The sequence below is a fragment of the Carlito syrichta genome, unplaced genomic scaffold (genome assembly GCF_000164805.1).
Source record: "Carlito syrichta isolate Samal-C Ts95f unplaced genomic scaffold, Tarsius_syrichta-2.0.1 Scaffold302990, whole genome shotgun sequence".
Lineage (NCBI taxonomy): Eukaryota > Metazoa > Chordata > Mammalia > Primates > Tarsiidae > Carlito > Carlito syrichta.
In genome coordinates, this window is record NW_007247086.1 from 190,478 (window position 1) to 210,646 (window position 20,169).

The window sequence follows — 20,169 nt, forward strand, 5'->3', positions numbered from 1 at the left end:
ACAGAAGGAAGGAAGTACTGACTAGGGGAAAGAGAGGGAAAGGATGGAGGATCCTTCTGTCTCTTGGTTAGGGACAGAAGATACACATGATCATTAACAATGTTCACGGCAGTGTAGAGTACAAACGAGTGACTCCTTGGTCAGCCAGATTCAGGAATGAAAATTCTTTAAACAAAGTGAGCATGAGTCCAGAACAATTCGAGGGAAGATGAAGATGGCAGAGATGCCACCTTAGATACCACACTTGGAGACCGCATGAGGCTGGTGGGAAGCCTGACTCCTACCTACATAGTGAGTCACCTGACAAACCAATGTGGTGCCAATGTCCCTGAGGACGAGGCTGCCTCCCCGGCAGAGTAGGGAAGGAGATAGCAACACTCCAGGAAGGGATTCCTGAGAGGCCATGATGGTTTCAACAGAGGACTGGACTTACTGTGATTCAAAGCTATGTTCAAATTCCAGTTCTTCATACTATTGGATGATTTATGTAACCAGTTTGTGCCTCCATTTTTTTCAAATATATGTGGAGAAAATAATGTTATCTTGCCTGGATAATGTGCTGTTTAAGCCGAATAATGAAGTTAAAGCATCTACGTCTGAAAAATTAGTTATTTTTCTTTTTTTTTTTTTTTTTTGAGTTGGAGTCTCACTCTGTCACCCAGACTGGAGTGCAGTGGCCGCTCCCGGCCACCGCAGCCTCACCTGCTGGGTTCCGGCGATCCTTCTGCCTCAGCCTTCCGAGTAGCCGGAATTACAGGCATGCGCTACCATGCCCGGCTGATTTTTTTTGTTTTATTGTAAAGATGAGGTCTCGCCTGCCCAGGCAGGTCTCGAACCCACGGGCTCAGGCAATCCACTCACCTCAGCCTCCCAAAGGCGCGGGATTACAGGCTGAGCCACCCTCAGAGTAGGCTTTCTGGAGATCCTTCTATTTCACCTGAGGATTATAAAAGTCATGGTTACCCGCAAATACAAGATCCAGCTATTGTTTTGTCCGGCTTGGCTTTATCCCTTTTAAATATCCACCTGTAATTGTGATTAATTGCTCCAGGTTTGGCCTGAGGGATCCAGATTCTCTGCCAAATAGGTTCCACAGAGCCAAGGAGCAGAGTTTTTGACTCTGACACTCCGAAGCTTTCTGAAGTCGGTGGCTTCTGACTTTTCTCTCCTCTGTTGCTGAATGAGCCTAGGGGTATGAATCCATTTCCTGGGATTCGCCAAGGGGCTGAGTTAGAGAGCTTTGATACTTCCCTTGAAGCCAAGTGAGCAGATCATCTGGTCTGTTCTAAGCAGAGACTCAGCAAAGGATGAGGAGAGGAAGAAGAGAGTGGCCATTCCCCCAGTATCCAGCTTCACTCGGCATATGTTCAGTGGGGGAACCTCCTTTACTGGCTTTTTAGGGATTTTGGAAACAGCCCATAGATGCTCTCAATGTGATTTCTTAATTTTGTTGGAAGGAAAGAACTTACAACCCAGATTGTGCTCCTGAGAGGCAGTATGCCTTTAGCTCTTTCCGTTCCTGATATGTTAGTCATGTTTTCTTAAGTGTATAGCTTGTTCAAGAGAGCAGACATATTGCCTGAAAGACAGGTAAAAGAGAAAGAGAGGCATTTTCCCCATGAGTAACTCATGCATGCATTAAAGGCAATATTCTTTTATTATTATTATTATTATTATTATTATTATTATTATATCTCAATAGCTTTAGGGGCACAAATGACTTGTGGTTTCATGGATACATTGTATGGGGGTAAAGAAGTCCAGGCTCTAAGTGTACCCACCACATCCACTAGTGCATACTGTACCTGATAAGTGAATGTTTTATCCCTTCTCCCCTTCCTGTTCTTTCTCTTCTGAGTCTCCAGTGTTCATTGTACCATTCTTTATGCCTTTGCAGACCCATAGCTTTGTTCCCACTTGTAAATGAGAACATTTTGGTGTTTGGTTTTCTGTTCTTGTGTTACTTCATGTAGGATGATGGTCTCTAATTCCATCCAAGTTGCTGCAAAAGATATTACTTCATTCTTTTTTTTATGGTTGAATAGTATTTCATGGCGTGTGTGTGTGTGTGTGTGTGTGTGTGTGTGTGTGTACACAATATATTTTAATTATCCACTGATCTGTTGATGGGCATTTAGGTTGGTTCCACATCTTTGCAATTGTGAATTGTGCTGCAAAAAATTACAAAAAAACCCAGTAGATTTTGACATGGGTGTGGTGAAAAAGGAACACTTAAACACTATTGGTGGGAGTATAAATTAGTACAACCTCTGTGAAAATTAATATAGAGATTTTTCAAAGAACTAAAAGTAGATCTACCATTTGATCTAGCAATCTCACTACTTGGTATTTATCCAAAGGAAAATAGGTTGTTATACACAAAAAACACCTGCACTTGTATATTTATGTCACAGTTCTGAAAATGATATCTGGCCATGAGTCCAATCTGTTCCTCGTAGGGGACAACTATCTTAGCATCTTTAAGGAGGTGATTTTCTGGTTAATTTTCTTTCCCAAGGTAAATTTGGTTAACACTGGGAATATCTTCCCTATGCAGGGTCCTTTTAAGACAGGAGCTTTAAAAACTTTTTGGGGGTACAAAACTTTAAATTAAATGGATCTTAATATGGAAGCCCAATACAATATACCAGTAAAAGTTGTGCTGTTCTGGGTAAAGTGGGTATGGGGTCTGGAACTTCTTCATCCATTCTTCTCAAGAAGGATTTAAGGTTCCTCAGGGCACATTTTGAGAACCACTGTTCCTGTGGGATTTAAGGTTCGTAAGGGCACAGTTTGAGAACCACTATTCTGTTGATTTCCTATGCACCATTCATTTCAGACTGTCAGATGCATCACGGAGGACCAGGTAGAACCTCTAACCACACACATCCCCAAAGTCACCAGGGTTCACAGGATATCATGATGGAATGAGAAGGGTCATGAGTTAGCCATGCCAGGCTCAGATGTGTTCCACGCCTCTGTGCCTACAGGTCCTGAACCTTGGAGGCTACTTAACCCTCGTGAGTCACTTTTTACTGTAATACTTAATATGTGGTGTCACCAGATTACACCAGGTTTACCTGTGTAAATGTCCCACGCCAAACCCTACAAGATGCCTTCTGTGAAATCCAGTTTTCTTGGTCTGAGGAAGAATACATTTAAAAAGAATTCTAGGCCGGAGGTGGTGGCTCACACCTGTAATCCCAACACTTTGGGAGACCAAGGCCAGAGAATCACTTGAGCCCAGAATTTCAAGACCAGACTGGGCAACATAGTGAGACCTTGTTTCTACAAAGAAAGTTTTAAAAATTAACCAGATGTGGTGGCCCATGCCTGTAGTCCCAGTTATTTGGGAGGCTAAGATGGAAAGATAGTTTTAGTTCAGGAAATCGATGCTATTGTGAGCTGGGATCATGCCACTGCACTTCAACCTGTTTCAGAAAAAAAAAGTAAAATAAAACAAATGAGAGTAATTCTATGGGAAAGTTCAAAAAAGGCAGGACAATTTTCTGTAGGTTCATCAGGTTCGAATAACATAGAACAGGAGTAATCATTTCAGAGATTTTTAAACTGGGGCATTGAGGGCTCTTCTTTCATTAGGTCTCTGTAGTCACAGATCTAATCAGCAAGGCAGAGGATTAAAGACATTTAAAGACATTCCCACCCAGAAGTTGAAATCATTGTGACTTGGACAGTACCCAAATGCACACCACCGAAAGAGCATGGGTTCTATGTGCAAGGTTATGCAGGGAATCGCTTAAAAAAATAAGTGTCAAGGTGCTTTTGGCTGCATATTTAGGGGAATTTGTTATAGCTCTCACCTGTCAATGTTAGGGTCCTATTATTAAAAAAATTAAAAATAACAAAAATGATTAAATGCTTAAAATAACATGACTAACAATTTAAAAAATTAAATAAATAAGAAAAGAAAAAAATGTAAGCCAAACAAGATCAGGCCTGCTTGAAGTTAGATACCAAGTTGTAATTAGTCATCCTTGTTGACCTTGAGGAGGAAGCCTGAAATTAAGACTAGAGATTTCTGTGGGTTCAGGTTGAACTTCTACAATTCCATGAGGCTGAGGGGATTTAGCAAAAGGACACAGCCTAGCTAGGATGGCAGCTTTGTGTGTATAACAACTTCATAAACTGGTGAAAGCCCACCCTTTGGCCTCCACACCACCTGACCCAAATTCCCTGGCCTTTATATAAATGCCTTTTGAATTGGAAGGTGGTTACCTTTGCTCGGATGTGGATTTGCTCCAACCTCACAGGGATAAGGAACTCCTGTAGTGGTCTGCAAGGGCCTCCGTCCAAATTCCTATTTTTGAATCAGCCATAGAGCTACCATACCAGACTATCCCACAGCCTCTTTTGGAACTTTCCCAGAAGTGCAGACAAACTCTTAGAGGTGTGTGTTTTTGGAAGAGTGGGACTGGAAGAGAAAGGAGAGAGGAAGTAGGATGGTGTCCCCTTCATCTCTTTTTCATCCCTGCAGGGAGAGGGACACTTTGGGGTGCTGGAAGGGTAGGACCAGCAGGAACATGGCATTCATTTCATAGGTGTTGAAATGAGACCTGAAAAGTTAATGATCCTATAACAGATCCCACTGTCAGCTGCTGCAGAACCAGGGCCAGGGCATACATTTTCTCTCTCCAAGTCAAATGCTCTTTTGTATGATGATGTTCTGCTGATCATCACTGGGAAGAGTAGCAATGTGTTTGTTCTGTCTCATCTCTCTTATTCCAGTATCCACATCCCCTGCTGTGGTCCCGATGAGGTTGTGGGCTTCTTTGCTGCTTGTGGTTCCAGAGCCTTGGTGGATATCCTGCTTAGACTCCTGTCCTTGGCTCTTTCTTGACCCTGACATACCCAGCAACTTTTTGTGCCCTTTCAGAATCCCCTGGTGTCCCGCTGTCTGGAAATCTAAAATGTTCTCTGGGTTGCATCCATGTGACTGGATATGTTGTCTTCAATTTCCCATTGGGTAAGGCACTTCATCTTTCTGTGCCTTTGGGAGACAGTAGGCTTGGTTCATCTCTAGCATCCTCAAACACAGGCATGATCAGATGCTTGTCCTGGCTTGCTGGGACATCAGATACCACATGGGCCGTTCTAAACTTCTTTCTGGGTTGAACAGTTAGGGTGAGGTGGAGTTCAGCCTCCATCCTACACCGAAGTAAAGAAGCAAGTGTCACTTCCCAGAAAGAGTGAGAAAAAGATTCCTTCCCCACCAATTTACAAAGGGAAAAGAGGGCAGATTGAAAAGAAGGAAGGAAAAATAGAGATGTGTATCTAATGAAAGGATGTCATCTTTGAGGGCAGATTTGAAAAGGGGTCATTTATTTGCCCTATAGCCATCTTCCCTGTTCTCCCTTGTCTTCCTACCTACCTACCTTCCTGTGCCTCCCATCTATCTCTCCATCCACTTCAGGCACCAGACTCTATTTTCCAGACCCACAAAGAAGGAAAAGTCTGGAGGGAATAAATGACAGAGTCTCCCTCGGGCTACCAGGCATCCGCTTTTCCAGCTGTATATGATCGTTCTGGCTGGATATCCAGCATAGCCACTTCCCTTACCTTCTGTGTCAGTGTCCTGGGTCAGCATGAGCAAAGGGTGAGGTTAGGTGGATGTGGACTTTTGACAGAGGACTAGCAGAGGGGAAAAGATGTTCATCCCTGGGATAAAAGGTTGGAGGAAGAAAAATGGAGTGACCTTCTCCTCTCCTGTGGTAAAAGCTTTGGAGGCCACAGGGCTTTGTAAGTAGGAGGCAGCTGTTTGGAGGAACAGTCCTAGGCCCATGGAAGTCACTGAGGAGTGCTGACTGCTGCTGCACTGGGGGTGATGTTGGTGAGAGAAGCAAAGGAAGAACCCCATTCAGAGAGCAGAGTGGGGAACAGACACCAGAGCAGAATGTTTCTGCTTGGGAAGCTGAAGAGATGTCTCTTCTCACTCCTGAGAGCCCCACATTCCCCTCTCTCTTCCTTCAACTCTCCCCACCCTCCAACCCTCACCTCCAGCTTGGAAAGAGGAAAAGAGAGTAGAATAGAATAGAATAGAATAGAATAGAATAGAATAGAATAGAATAGAATAGAATAGAATAGAATAGAATAGAATTGAATAGAAAGGAAACCTGGATTTATGGCAGGAGAGAAAATACAGCTCCTCACTCCTGCATGGCAGGGTCATCCTTCTTGTATTTAGAATGTGGATTCTTCCAGAGAGCAGTTAGACGTGTCAGGAATGAGAGTGATCTGAGCTGGGCTCCAGGTTCACTGACCTGCTTCACCAGAGAGATGAAAGAATTTTCTCCTTCCTTTGCCTTTTAAATGTAATTCTGTATGCCCTCTCCACCATACCCTCTCAACTCTCTAGCTGGTAGCAGTGCAGACATTTAGCCATCCTGGGAAAAGACAGGATCCTTTTCATTAACTTCAGGCTGACTGAAGTCCCTAGAGCCATGGAGGATTTCATTTTCTTCTCTCTCTGCCTCCTGCCATGGGCAATGTGCTGCCTCCCAGTGGGATGGAACAGAGACAGGGTTCGAGGGGGAAGCAGCAGTGAGGGGTCTGGATCAGTGCTTTTCAAGGCAGTAGCTTTGGGAAGGAGCATGCTTACTCTTCTTGCCTATGCCTCAGTTTCCCCTGAATTTCTGAGCACGTTCATCCCAACTTCAGGGTGGAGATTACCCGCCAGTTATGCCTGGGTATTAGAGCTGGACTGGAAGGATGGGATCTCCAGCATAGGTTTGAGCAGAGGGCGAGGGATTAGTAGACCTGTCCAAGCCTGTTGTTAACTAGCAATGTGATCTTGAAAATGTCACTTATCAGATTTTCTACAAAATAAGGATGGCGTCTAGAGTTTTAAAATCTGTTACAGTGGCAAGACATTTGTTTTTGAATGAAATTACAAGAAATAGGGAAAAACAGAGACACTCTGGTTGACGGAGGGGGGAGCACAGTGGGGACCCTTTGTCTACACTGCATTCCCTCACCCTGGGTCCCCAGCAGAGGTGGCTCCTAAGTCCACTGGGGACATTGAGATTTTCTGATACTGTCCAGGAATCTTAACTACCCCCTCAATCCCTTGCACTGTAAGACTGGGACTCTACTCAGAGTCCAGGTTGAGGAGGTCTGTGATCTTGTCCTAAATTTTAAATCCACACGTGAGCACTGTATTTTACTATATTGCCTGAGGTCAGCTGTTTCTTCTTTCCTGGGTATAGGATGTATAGACTTCTAGGGATGTAATCTGCTTTGGAAAGGGGATTGTTCAAGGTGCAAGGTCTATGTGTGACTCAAAGAGCTCATGAGTTTGGGAACAGCATGGCAAAAATCCCAGAAGCTTGGAAGGCAAGGAGTCACAGCGTAATAGAGGAGAAAGACGGAGTTATGTGTCCTGCTCTTCTGGGACCCATTTAGAGAAGAGGTCACAAGGCTTGTCTTGGTTGTTTCCCAGGTCAGATGACACCTTCAAAACACACTAGATTATAAGTGAAATGTTCAGAATCTCCAGGGTAATGAAATTTAGAAGTTCTAGAAGTGACTTGGTCACCATCCCTGGCATGACCTCCCTGTATCTTCCCACTCACCATCTGATAAGTTGACATACCTGAACCAGTGTTCAATGGGTTGGACCTGTTTACCATTGTACTGTTTCATTTACAAGGAGGGGGAGCTCACTGTCTTTCTCTGGTGGTCAATTTATTCATTGTTCGGCATCTTTGACATTGATACTATGCTTCCTTAAATTTAACCTCCAAAGTCCACACTGAAGTATCAGCCAGTAATCTCTGTTAAATCTGTAGTGGATGGAGAAGAGCTTGTTCCCACCTTCTGAGTGGATTAATTCATTCAAATATTTAAGTGCCTCCTTCACACAGGAAGCGTGCTGGGTGCTGAGCGCAGTTTCCTTTTGTCAGTTTGAAGGATGTCTTGTGCCTGCCTCTCACACTTCTGTCATAATTCCCTCAGCCATTTAGGTCATTCTGATTCTCACCTCTGGGCTGAAACTGTTCTCTGCATTCCTTTTAAATCATTTGACCAACAGGCAATTCAGGGACTAATTGCGTGTCCAGACTCAGCACGTTGAGAAATGGCAAAATTTGCTTAAGATGTAAACCATAGTCTTGTTAATAGACATGGTCTTGTTGGGCATGCCCTTGTTAGATGAAAAAAAGAAGAGAAAAAATACAACAGCACAAAAGAGTATTTTTAAAAAATTAAGAGCTATACTGCATGCATCTGACTTTCTATTAAGAGAAAGAGACTCTAAGGAGGTAGAGAAATCCAGGGAGGTAGGAGAAATCCCAACTTTTTTGAGCTAGAGATGGAAGGAATAATAACCAAAGATGCCACATCTCTGTTTCCAATCAAACAAATGGATCTGGTTATTTCTCAATCCCCAAACCACTCGCATGAGGAAGTAGTGCATATTTGCAGATGCTTTGAACACACTTGTGGTTCATCTTCAGTTACGAGATCTCAGGACTAGGAGGAACTAGGCATTGTGGTTTCACGCCTCCTGCCTACCTGGTGAACCCTACAGAAGGCAGTAAGAGGACTTCTGCTCACGTACTCCCAGGGTTTGGAGGATTTGAGCTCAAGTTCCTACATGCTAACACATACTGGTAGGTGTGTCCTTGCAAAGGTCACTCTCATGCTTATCCCTCACCCCAGCCTTTCTGTCCCTCCTCCCCAGCTCCATCCCAGCCTTGTGATCAGATCAAGTTAGAGGCCAAGGTTGTACTGATAAATTTGCAAGAGTGGATGGTCATGATCAATTAAATAAGAGATTTTCTGAGAGGAAGAGCTACTTATGGGTTTTTCACAGAAACAAATGCTTTATGTACATCTGTGATTCGTTTGACGAATATTTTGGTTCTACACTTTTTTCTATGCCACTTCTCCTCAACAAATGGTCTTCAATGTTCTATGACTCAGAGGCATCTTATTATAGAAGGAAAGCCATGAGCTTTGGAAAATATTGTTTAGTTTTCAATTCTAAATACCTGTTTTGCCCATGAAACTTAGAAAATGTTATACAACATCTGTAAGTCTCAATTTTCCCATCTGTGAAGTGGAGACCCTTTCTATCTCATGAAGGAGCTGTGAACATTAGAGACGAGAAATAATGTAAAGCAGCAACCAGTGACTCTCCATGTGTCATAATTCCACTCCTTAAGTTGGGTTGTGGCTGGCATTGATAGATGCAAAGAAAGCTGTGTTGAGATTTGCCACCCCCTTCCCTGTCTTTGTCCTTCCAGCTGCTCTCACTGAGAGGGCTCACCCCACTGCCTTTCCATTTTTCAAGGTTAAACTCAACTCCATCGTACTTCAACAGCCCACCCTGGCCTCTCCTGCCTCATCTTCCCAGTTTAACCCTTAAAAATTCCAATATACACATGATCCTTCCACCAAACTCTAGGTTCCTTGAAGACAGGGATGAAGTCTGTCACTATGTTTGACCCTCCATGCCCTCAGTGACCTACTGGACTCTTGCTTGGCTATTTCCAAGGGTCTGAACCAGCTCTCCACCAGGAGGGACATGCTTGCCCAGATACGTTCCACATGGGAATCTCCATCCTGCCTGAACCCAGCTTCCACATCACTTAAGCACCATTATTGGCAGAGTGATTTATGGAAGTTGCAAAGTCCAGCGGAGCTTTTCTGAAGGATAGAAGCCTGGAGCTCAGCACCACTCCTTGTTTCTTGACCCAAACAGAATATTGCCACAGCAAACATGAAGCGTTTCCTATTTTCATTAGTGCTCTCCAGGCTTAGAAAACCAGTCACCCTCCTTGGATCAAAATAAGCATCCACCCTTTTTCTCTTTATTTCCCACTTTCTCAGCACTTGCAAACAACAATGAAGTATGTGATATTTAATTCATTCATCTTATGGTTTTATTGAATGTCTTCTGGTGCAAAAGCCTCAAAAGGATGCAAAGATATTTAAAACCTGAACCTTACCCTTTAATAATGATTAAACACAGAGGGGAAGAAAATGAATGTAACTCACTCTTGTCCTGTAATATTGTGTGATTGTTTGAAACATAAACTATAGTTAGCATGTATAAAATCACAGGCAACCATATGATAAAGGGAAACTGAGTCACGTGTAGGTGAGAAGAAGAGAAGATCATTTTTACTGGACTGGTTTAGAGAAAGAGAAAGAAAAGAAGGTAGAAAGGAAGGAAGGGAAGAAAGAGGGAGGGAGGGAAAAGGGTCAGGAGGAAGAAGGGAGGAAGGTGAGAGGGAGGGAGGGAAGAAGAAACAGGGAGGGAAGGAAAGAAGAAGGACAGAGAAAGGAAGGCAGGAATGAAGGAAAGGAGGAAGGAAGAAGGAAAGAAAGAGTGTGAGTCTTCTTAGATGACTCTTTAACTTTGTCTGAAGCAGTAGTTCTCAACCCGTATCACAGACTGCTTTGATAGTAGGAAGAAAGCCAGGTCCCAACCCCTAAGGAAATGTAGACTTCGATAGAGCCACACAATTATACTTACAATTCCAGGGAATCTGAGGACCTGCTGAAGGCCACCCATACCCCATGATCCCTAGTTTAAGAACCTTTGAAGAGCTGGTAGCACTTAGAAAGAAGGTAGGAGAGGGCAGGAGGAGGGAGGTGGTGATGTCGGAGATGTGCACACCGAGTTGGAAGTCTATTGAGCCGGTAATCCCAGCCCAGGAATCTCCCATTTGCCTCTGGCAATCCTGCTGTTTCAGCAGCCATCCAGGTTGTGGTCAGTCCATTGCTGATCTGTAGTGGGGATACTGTGCACAGATGTTGAGAAGTATCACTAAGGAAATCTTCTTTGTTCTTCCAGATCCTCACAGCCAGTGACCTTGCAGCCAGCGACCTCAAAGGATTTCAGCCACAGGTAGGTTCCTCTGATGCTTTTATTAAGCTTGGGAGAGCATGATGCTGTGGAGGTTGGTTGTCAACAAGCACTTGGCACCAGGACAGGACCCCTTATCTTGGAGTTCCAGTTTCTTTGACTCAAACCACCAATTATGAGAATGACCTGGTGGCTTGTTCTCTCCCTTCAAGTTCTTTCTCATTCCATTACCGACAAAATCACCTCTTTCTGCTCTCTCTCTCTCTTCCAATCTCTCCTAACACTTCATAGTAAAAAAAAAATCTAAATCAAGAGGCTAGGAATGTTGAATGCATCTGCTTAGGAAAGTGTTAAATCAAAGGTGGTGGAGGGTGTCATGGGCTGTATTGCTCTCTTTTGGACAGGATGCTCACATTTCTACCATCTGCATGTACAGATTCCCTGCAGTCATGGTGTGGTGGCCAGGCTAATCTTATATTCCTGCAGAGTTGGACAGTTGAGTTTTGCTGATTGTGGTTATGAAACAGGCCACTTTACCAATGACCAGAGAGTGGTGTTTGGATGTTGCCATGGGAAGACTGGAGGGTGTAGAAAGGTTTTCTGGGACCTCCTTGGCTGGGGCAAAGATGGAAACCATCCTTTCCTTTGGAAGAGGAGTCTACACACACACACACACACACACACACACACACACACACACACACACACACACACACAAATACACCCAGACACAGATACATTTGCTTTCTCCTCTAGATGCCAGTGTAGGTTGAACATGTAGCAAAGAGAGGCAAACTCAAGGTGGACAGCTGTGGGACTCAGTCCCTGCCCCTGCCTCCTTTTCAAGATGAGACTTTCTGTCACCCTCCAAATCAGTGCCTGCCTCAAGATCCCACCGTGCTATACCATTGTGGGAAAATGCATCACAGCTTATGGCAGTGAACTTCTGGGGCAGAGCAAGTGATTTTTCTAATGCCAAGAATTCCATATTTGGGAAGCTTTCTCTTTAAATGTGTTTCATATTCAGGGGTGCCCTGTGCCTTTTCTACCTTTCTCCCTTGTGGGTGACATCCTCTGAGCACCATCTCACTGGGGAAGGCAAGGATGTGAAACGACCACAGATCACACCAACAGCCAGGAACAAGGATAGAGAGGGGACCAGAAGAGAATTAACCAAATCAAGGGACCCACTGTTAAGAATTAAAGATAGCCGGGCTCGGTGGCTCAGCCTGTAATCCCGTGTCTTTGGGAGGCTGAGGTGAATGGATTGCCTGAGCCCATGGGATGGAGACCCGCCTGGGCAGTGAGACCTCATCTCTACAACAAATCAAAAAATCAGCCGGGCGTGGTAGCGCATGCCTGTAATTCCGGCTACTTGGGAAGCTGAGGCGGAAGGATCGCCGGAGCCCAGCAGGTCGAGGCTGCAGTGGCCGGGAGCGGCCACTGCACTCCAGTCTGGGTGACAGAGTGAGACTCCAACTCAAAAAAAAAAAGAATCAAAGATAATTCCCTGTGTCCGTTTGGAGTGTTTTCATCACAGCTTGTTGATGCTCCTGTCTGGGATTCAATGAGGTTTTAAACATAGATATCAGTAAGCCTCTTTGTCAACCATTGAAAACACGAATGGCCGGGCTCAGTGGCTCAGCCTATAATCCCGTGCCTTTGGGAGGCTGAGGTGAGTGGATTGCCTGAGCCCGCAGACTTGAGACCCGCCTGGGCAGCAAGACCTCATCTCTACAATAAATCAAAAAATCAGCTGGGCATGGTAGCGCATGCCTGTAATTCCGGCTACTCGGAAGGCTGAGGCGGAAGGATCGCCGGAGCCCAGCAGGTCGAGGCTGCGGTGGCCGGGAGCGGCCACTGCACTCCAGTCTGGGCGACAGAGTGAGACTCCAACTCAAAAAAAAAAAAAAAGAAAACACGAATGAATTAAATGCTTAGTCACCTATTCACACAAACTTCCAGACAGGCAAAGGGAATATAAAAGAAAATCAGCATTTACCCAAGCCTACTCACCTCCACACCCACACTCACACTTGGTAGCATCCTAACTAAAGATTTCTTTTTATCTGAAAGTGTATAAAAATAAAGGGAAAGAGGACTTTGCATGGTGCTGGTTTTCCACATGAAAAGGACACATAGAGGAGACCAGAAGGTATGTGTATGTGGCTTTAGAAGGGTTTCTCTCTGAGGTGATCATATTCTCTTCATGTTTGGTGACATATATGTTTCAGTACTAGATTTTAAATAAACTGCTAAGTGAAGGAAAATTTAAATATGTTTGAGCTGTGTCTGTAATATTTAAGAGTGTGAGTACGGAAAGACAGTTTCCAGGCTCCCCACAACGGCTCCGCAGGTTCCAGGGCAGATGGCTCGCTCTCAGCCTTGCCCTACCTTTCCACATTATCCCATTTGTGTGTCATCCCCCACCTCAGAGGGTGGAAGAAGCATCAGTGTCTGTTTCTCACTCCTCAGGATGCCTGTTCCTGAGGCCAGGAAGTCCCAGAAAATGTATGATCAGGAAGTCATTCCCAGATCAAAGTCATTTTCCAGTGTCTTTCCTAAATTCAAAGGCCCAGATGTGTCTCAAGTCAACACCTCCCTTTTCGGTGCTTTTTCAAACTGAAACACAAAGCTGCCCACAGGCTTGTGCTGCCCCCACGAGCTCCAGTGCACCAGATTGTGGGGTTCTGTTGTTAAGTGTCCCCTTCTCTCTTTGGGTTTTGGGCAAAACTGACTCCATGCGATAATTCACAGGTGCTTTCCCATTTAGGACCCATGACTGGCTGTCAGGGGAGGGTGCACTGAAGAACCCTCCCTGAGATAACTGCATTTAGCCTCGTGGCTTCATACAGTCCACACTTGACTGTAAAGAGTTGTTGTTGCTTATTTCCTTGATGTCTGTTTGTGCTACAGCCTGTTGGGGAATATACGAAGGAGGGCCTTAAGAGACTGGAATTTATTTATTAAAAATTGTGTATTTATTCTTTCATATTTAAACTTCAATCATCTTCAAAGTATTCTCCACTGGATACAACACACCTATTGAGATGCTTTTTCCCTGTTCAAAACAGCTTTTGAACTCGTCGATTTGGATAACTTTTAGTGCTTCTGCTATTTTTTGTTTCACCTCTTCCATATCAGCAAAACTTTTCACTTTAAGGATTTTATTCATCCAGGGAAACAAAAAAAAAACAAAACGTCTCTTAGGGCGAGATCAGGTAAACAAGTATGGTGGGGCATGGAGATCCTGCCGGTTTTGGTCAAAAACTGCTGAACACTCAGCACAGTGTGAGCAGGTACTCGTAAATCACCCATCATGACATGGGCACATTCATTGAAGGAATCTCCAAAAATAATTTACTGAGGCTAATTGCATCTTCTCACAACACCAGCTGGTACACTGATGCTGGGGGGCTCCTAGCACACTGACCTACCAGTGGAAGCCTATCCTACAAGGGTCCCACCCTCCAATAATTAATTCTGGAGTTTTGTTGTTGTTGTTTTATCCTGCCTTGTAGTTGCAATTTCTCATATTTGATGATTTTGAAAGTGTGCAGAGCAGTGTACGTTATTGGGCTGGGCTGTTCTGTCTGTCTGTCTCTGTCTGTCTCTGTCCTTCTCTCTGCATCCAAACAGAGAAGAGAAAGGTAAGCAAGTGAATATCTGCCTTTCTCCCCATGGTATAGACGCCCTGCCCACTCCTGGAAATTACACATGACTGCAGGTAGATCGAGAGCCTGTGCTATCTAAGGCATCCTGCTTTAGCAGTGGGTGGTCTTTTTAGGACTGGTGAACCTGGTCTTGGGGCCACAGCCTACAGCTGTCTTTTGGAGTCAGGCATGGTGCTGGTAGGCGGGTATATTCTCAGCAATGTTTAAAGGCACAGATGGAAAAGCTTCTGAAATTCACACCTAAACCGCCCTTATTCTTCACCCCACGAACATATCTCCTTTTATTTCCCAACATCCTCTTCTTTTGAAGCAAAGGACACACTTGAGTCCCCTCCTACCTAGTCTGTGGCCAACTGGACAAAGTCTTCTTTTGTGGGACCAGTCCTCTCCACCCTTAAGAGGAATAACAGCTGGCATCCAATTATCTTTAGTCAAAGCTCAATGACTGTATACTTCCTTCTCCATTTTTTAAAAATTATTTTTTCCTTTCTAATATAAACATTTTAGGCATTGTAGAAATTCAGAATACACAAAACATCATAAGAAGAGAAATTTCCTGTTATTACTCCTCAGAAATATAGGTAATGACCTTCTGGAGTATAGCCATCCAATCTTTGTTCTACATTGCCATGCACATCTATTGAAGTTTTTTAAAAAAAATTTGTTTTACTTTACGTGCTTTTTTGTTGCCTTATTTGTTGTTTGTTTACATGCTTTTCAAGTCACTGGGAAATTTAGCGGCTGGCCACTCTCGTGTTTGGTGGCTTGTGCCCTTCCTCATTGACCACTCTCCTCTGGCTGGACATCCCATTCCTTCTGCAGGCAGAGATGGCCAGGAGCCATCCAAGGTGAATGCTAGGATCCAGCACTTTCATCTAGGATACAGATCATGTCCACAGCATCCAAGCATTTATTTATTTGTTTTTATTTATTAGCTCTTACAGGGATATGAAATTTGCTTAAATATCTCCCTCAAATACCCATGTGGGATGCCCACAAGCCTGTGCACATGCCTAGGTAAGGGATGCTGTAAAGAGATAACCACATCATAAGGACCAAATTCTGATACAGGTTCTCCATTCCCAGCCACAGCATTGGAACAGTCACCTTACAGAGAGCCGTCCCCCACAGAGGACAACCCAGACTAAAGGACTTAGTTCTTGCCTGCTATAAACTCTCCATTGTCTCAGAGAAGAGGATACTTCCTACATAAAAAAAGAGTATTATTTCAAGTATGGGACAAGTATAATAGCAGCCTTTGAAGGGAGCTATTTTTAATGAGTTCCTCTAATGTTAATTGCTGTCATGGTCAAGGACACATTACAGTGAATGGTGAGGAGAGAGCAAACTAGGACACACAGAGAAATGTCTTGTAGTGTGGAGAAAACAAGGCTTTCACCATTTCATTCAACAGCCATCCAGGGGAGACCATTATGAAGGGCTCCATGCCATGCTCATACCCTTCCTCAGACATTCATAGTTCTGGAGTGTTCTGCCATCAAAATGAGCCTTGTGATCCTGTGAAAGTTACCTATGTCTCTGATCATCATTTTCCTGATTAATCCAAAGAGTTACACGGCTTCTTTCCCAGCTCGTGGGAGGATCGAATGATACAGTACTTTTGAAAGCAACCTAGCATGAGACCAGGCACACACAGGGAGGTCAGTGTTTTCTGCCATTAGAGAAATACAGATTAAATTAATTACAAATGTAGATGTAGAAGAAATTATATCTGTATGTAGCAAGCAGGGGCATCTTCCAGGCAGAGCTGTCATTGTACCTGGGCCAATGTGGGCAGGAAGGCAGCGAGCCACTGAACTCAGATGAAGGTTAAGGCCAATGTGGAGATGCTTGGAGTGTGTTCTGGGGGCTTTGGATGTTTAATTGCTCTGCCACAGAGAAAGCCTGGGGGCAATTACTATGACTTGCGAATTAAGGCATGGTCAAATTTCAGGTCTGAGAAAATTACTGAAGTTTTCAAACATACATAAAAGTGGACATAACAGTACAATGATCTCTTATATCTATCATTCACCTTTAATAGTATGCTGCTAAAAAAAAAAAGCTCAAATTTGTAGCACTTGCTGATTTCTGTGCTGAAATATCCCCATCATGACCTGTTTCAAGTGCCCTGTAATTTAGCAACCTGTTTGCAAAGTCTCTGACATTCAGTTTTCCAGAACAGATACAAGCTGACCTCAGCACACCACCCAGCCTTTTCTCACAATTGAATCGACCTTCCTCAGCCACCCGAGTAGCTGAGAATACAGGCACATGCCACTATGCCTGGCTAGTTTTTCTTTTTTCTTTTTTCCTGTAGAGATGGGGTCTCACTATATTGCCCAGGCTGGTCTCTAACTCCTGGGGTCTAGCGATCATCCCACCTTGACCTCCCAAAGTGCTGGGAACAGGCATGAGCCAACCAACCTGGCCTACTTTGACTTTTAATTTTTGCAGGAAATACTTTAATATAAATCCAAGCCAACATATTATTTTATTCATAAATACTTCAATAACAAATAAGGGCTTTTTTTAGTACAATCACAATGCCATAATCACATGTCTCCAAATGAGCAGTAATTCCTTAATAGTTCCTAATACTCAGTCTACATTCCTGTAGTCCTGGCTATTTGGGAGGCTAAGGTAAAAGGATCACCTGACCTCAGCAGATTGAAACTGCAGTGAGTCATGATTCTGCCACTGTACTCCAGCCTGGGTGATAGTGTAAGACCCCCGACTCAAAGAAACAAACAAAGACTCTAGCAAAGAGGAATTCTGGACAAGGAAAAAAGGCAAAGAGCCTCATATCCCAATAGCGATTCCTGTGCCAGGAATGTGTTTCTTATTACTGGAATTGAATTCTCACAACAAGCCAGTTATCTGTCTTACTCCTCCCCTTTCAGAGAACAGCATGGCCTAGGCAGAGGAAGTATGGATAAGTCTAATTCTGAAAATCCCACACTCGTGTTCATCCCTTGCCTTTTCCATTCAACAGCTGGGATTTGCCCGAGATGGAAACCTGGCGAGTGATGGTGCTTGGGCTTGTGGTCTGCTGTGCTGGCTCTCTGGATGTTCTTCCTGAGTCTAAAAGATCTCTGGAAAGATCCAGCTGTATGGAGAGAATGTGTCAGGTGACCAGTGCCCTGTATCCCCTGGCTCCCAGGGTGGGCTCAACCCCATGAGCTATGCTTTCTCTGCTGCATGGTAAACACCTGCCTTTATCCTCAAGGTCTTTTTTCCCGACTTGCCTCATACCAGCGGTGACATATCTTTGCTCTCCTATTCAATACCATACAGAGCATGGACTGCAGAATGGGACCGACCTGTCGGGTGTGTGTCACTGGCCTGCCATGGAGACATCTGGAATCTGGAAGTGTTTTGAAACTTTTATAGTCATTTGATAGTTCCACAACATCCAACCATGTGACTATTTTCCTACTAGTTTATCTCTACAGTGCTTTCCCAAAATTTCTATACAAAAATATATGATGAGTAAAACAAAAGTTTGATCCTTCACCAAAGATCTTTGTAGAAGCTCTTTTCTTGTTTTCCAGTGTTGAGCTTTTCTAGTTTTAGTAAAAGGGTGTTTAGTAAAATGTTCCCTCTCCAAAAACAAACAAGCAAAAAAGAGTTCCCCTATAAAAGTATCTTTCTTGCTGTTCTTAGGATACCTGCACAAAACACGTATCTTTTCCTCATAATTCCTAAGGGAAATCATTTACTTATTTTTCTTACCAGACACGGGTACCTGTGATAATAGCAGAGCATCTTTAGCCAAAATATTTACTCATGTGTATCCATACACCTCATACTAAAATCCAAACGGACACTATTTCTTTTCCTCCATGAAACTGACAGTTTCTTATCCCAGGTCTACATTTTTTGCACTGCTTGCCCTGACAGTGTTTTTAGTAGTTGTTTTTTAACCAGCATTGGCATTTTGTCCTGGAGAGTGAAGTACTCCAGGTGTTTTCCAGAGAGTCTGGCATTTCAATGGGATATTCTGAAATCTTAATAAGTTCTCCTGGGAAACTAAATCTCTTTAGACCACAGTGAATATTTTGGGTTTTTTTTTTTTTATACCAAGATGTTCTGACCATCTGAGGGCTGTGTGCAGATGGGCCAGACTTAAAAAAAGCCTAATGTGTAGAAGTTCTTGTGCAAAAAAATGGATAGATGGCAGGTGGGTGTTGGGAGAGGAGAGGGTTCTTTGTGTGCAGAAGGATTCTTTCATTTCATCAAGGGAATTGATATGTCATCTCTGTTAGTGTATTCAAATATGATGTAGCCTTGAAAAATCTGATTTAAACTCAACTTTTCTGGATGGAAATATAAAGTGAGGTCACCCAGTCGAATTAACTTTGAATGATGCCCCTGGCAACAAGGAAGTATGATTAGATAATTTCTATGATCTCTTGAGACTCCAAAGTTTTAATTATTCTATGACTTCTTCCACTGTGTTCATTCTTATTTTTCTCTTCATTTTTTTTTTTTTTGTTGTTGTTGTAAAGAAATCTAAAGATGAGCTTCTTAAAAATCTTTCTATAATTCTGCTCACTTGAGGCCTGGGGTCATTGATGTCGTGTCCTAAATCTCAAATGTCTGTGCTTATGAGAAGATTGAGTTACAACGTCTGACGGTCCTGGATCTAAAGTGTTAGTGTGATGTGTGACTTTGCTCTATATATTTCTAGGTCTAAGAATGGCTTATGTGTAGTAAATGCAAAATCACAGACTACCTTTAGGGCTTGAGAGTTGTCTTCTTCATAATTCCTTTATCAAGATAGTCCCAAACTTGCCTCTTGAGAAAGAAGCCCCACCTCCGCATCATACAAGCAAGTTCACTTTTTTAGCTCTTTCTGATCCTACTGCCTGGATTATTCTTTAACCCTCTTGTCCTTCCACCCACTTCCACATTCCCTTTTCTTCCATCTTGTACCAAACAAAAGGAATCAATTGAGAGGTGTCGGAAGACTGCCACAATATAGGGCCCCTCACAGTAGAACAGCTTGCATATCTCACACGGCTCCTTCCAGCCATCTGCTTGCTTGTGTTTGGAGGCTGGGTTAAGTCTGCAAACAGCCTCTGCTACAGTTTTCTGATATTTCCCTGATAATGGCCATCCTCTTCCCTTCCCCCACCAGTTCTGCACGTGGTTTCCCTTCCATACTTCCCACCTTTCTAAAAACATGTGTCAGAGCTCCTGGCAGAGCCCATGTTCCCAACAGATGACCCAAGCCAACCAGCAAGGCATGGACGGAAGAACTTTGTGTGATGTTGTTGTAATCTTTACAGCTATAAATAGTAAAAGCTGATGCTTGTTTAGTAACAAAACATAAATCTGTCCTGCCTTGCTGTGTCCAATCTCAAGCACAGAGAACATCTCCCATTACTTTATAGTTTCACAGTAAAGAGTAATGATTCTGATAGATTTGAATTTCAGGTCTGTCTCGTACTGGTTGTGCGAACTCCATAAGTTATTTAACTTTTATGTGTTCAGAGTCTTCCTTGGTGGTGGAAGGGTGTCTACCCCTGGGATTTCAAAGATTGAATAGATAGGCCCACTGAAAAGCATCTGGCATCTAGTAAACACTCTATAAATGTGTGCTGTAATTCTTATGACTCTTATAAATTGCATAGTTGAAATTGATCCTAGATGACTGAA

General features: G+C 43.5%; 1 protein-coding gene across 1 annotated transcript in view; it reads left to right on the forward strand.

Annotated features, from left to right (window-relative positions):
- SETBP1 (SET binding protein 1) overlaps nt 1-20,169 on the forward strand; it is a 397,959-nt gene that overhangs the window by 190,419 nt on the left and 187,371 nt on the right. Inside the window, exon 3 of the mRNA XM_008057390.1 lies at nt 10,820-10,873. Coding sequence (XP_008055581.1) covers nt 10,820-10,873 — 54 coding nt within the window. The remainder of the gene's footprint in view (nt 1-10,819; nt 10,874-20,169) is intronic.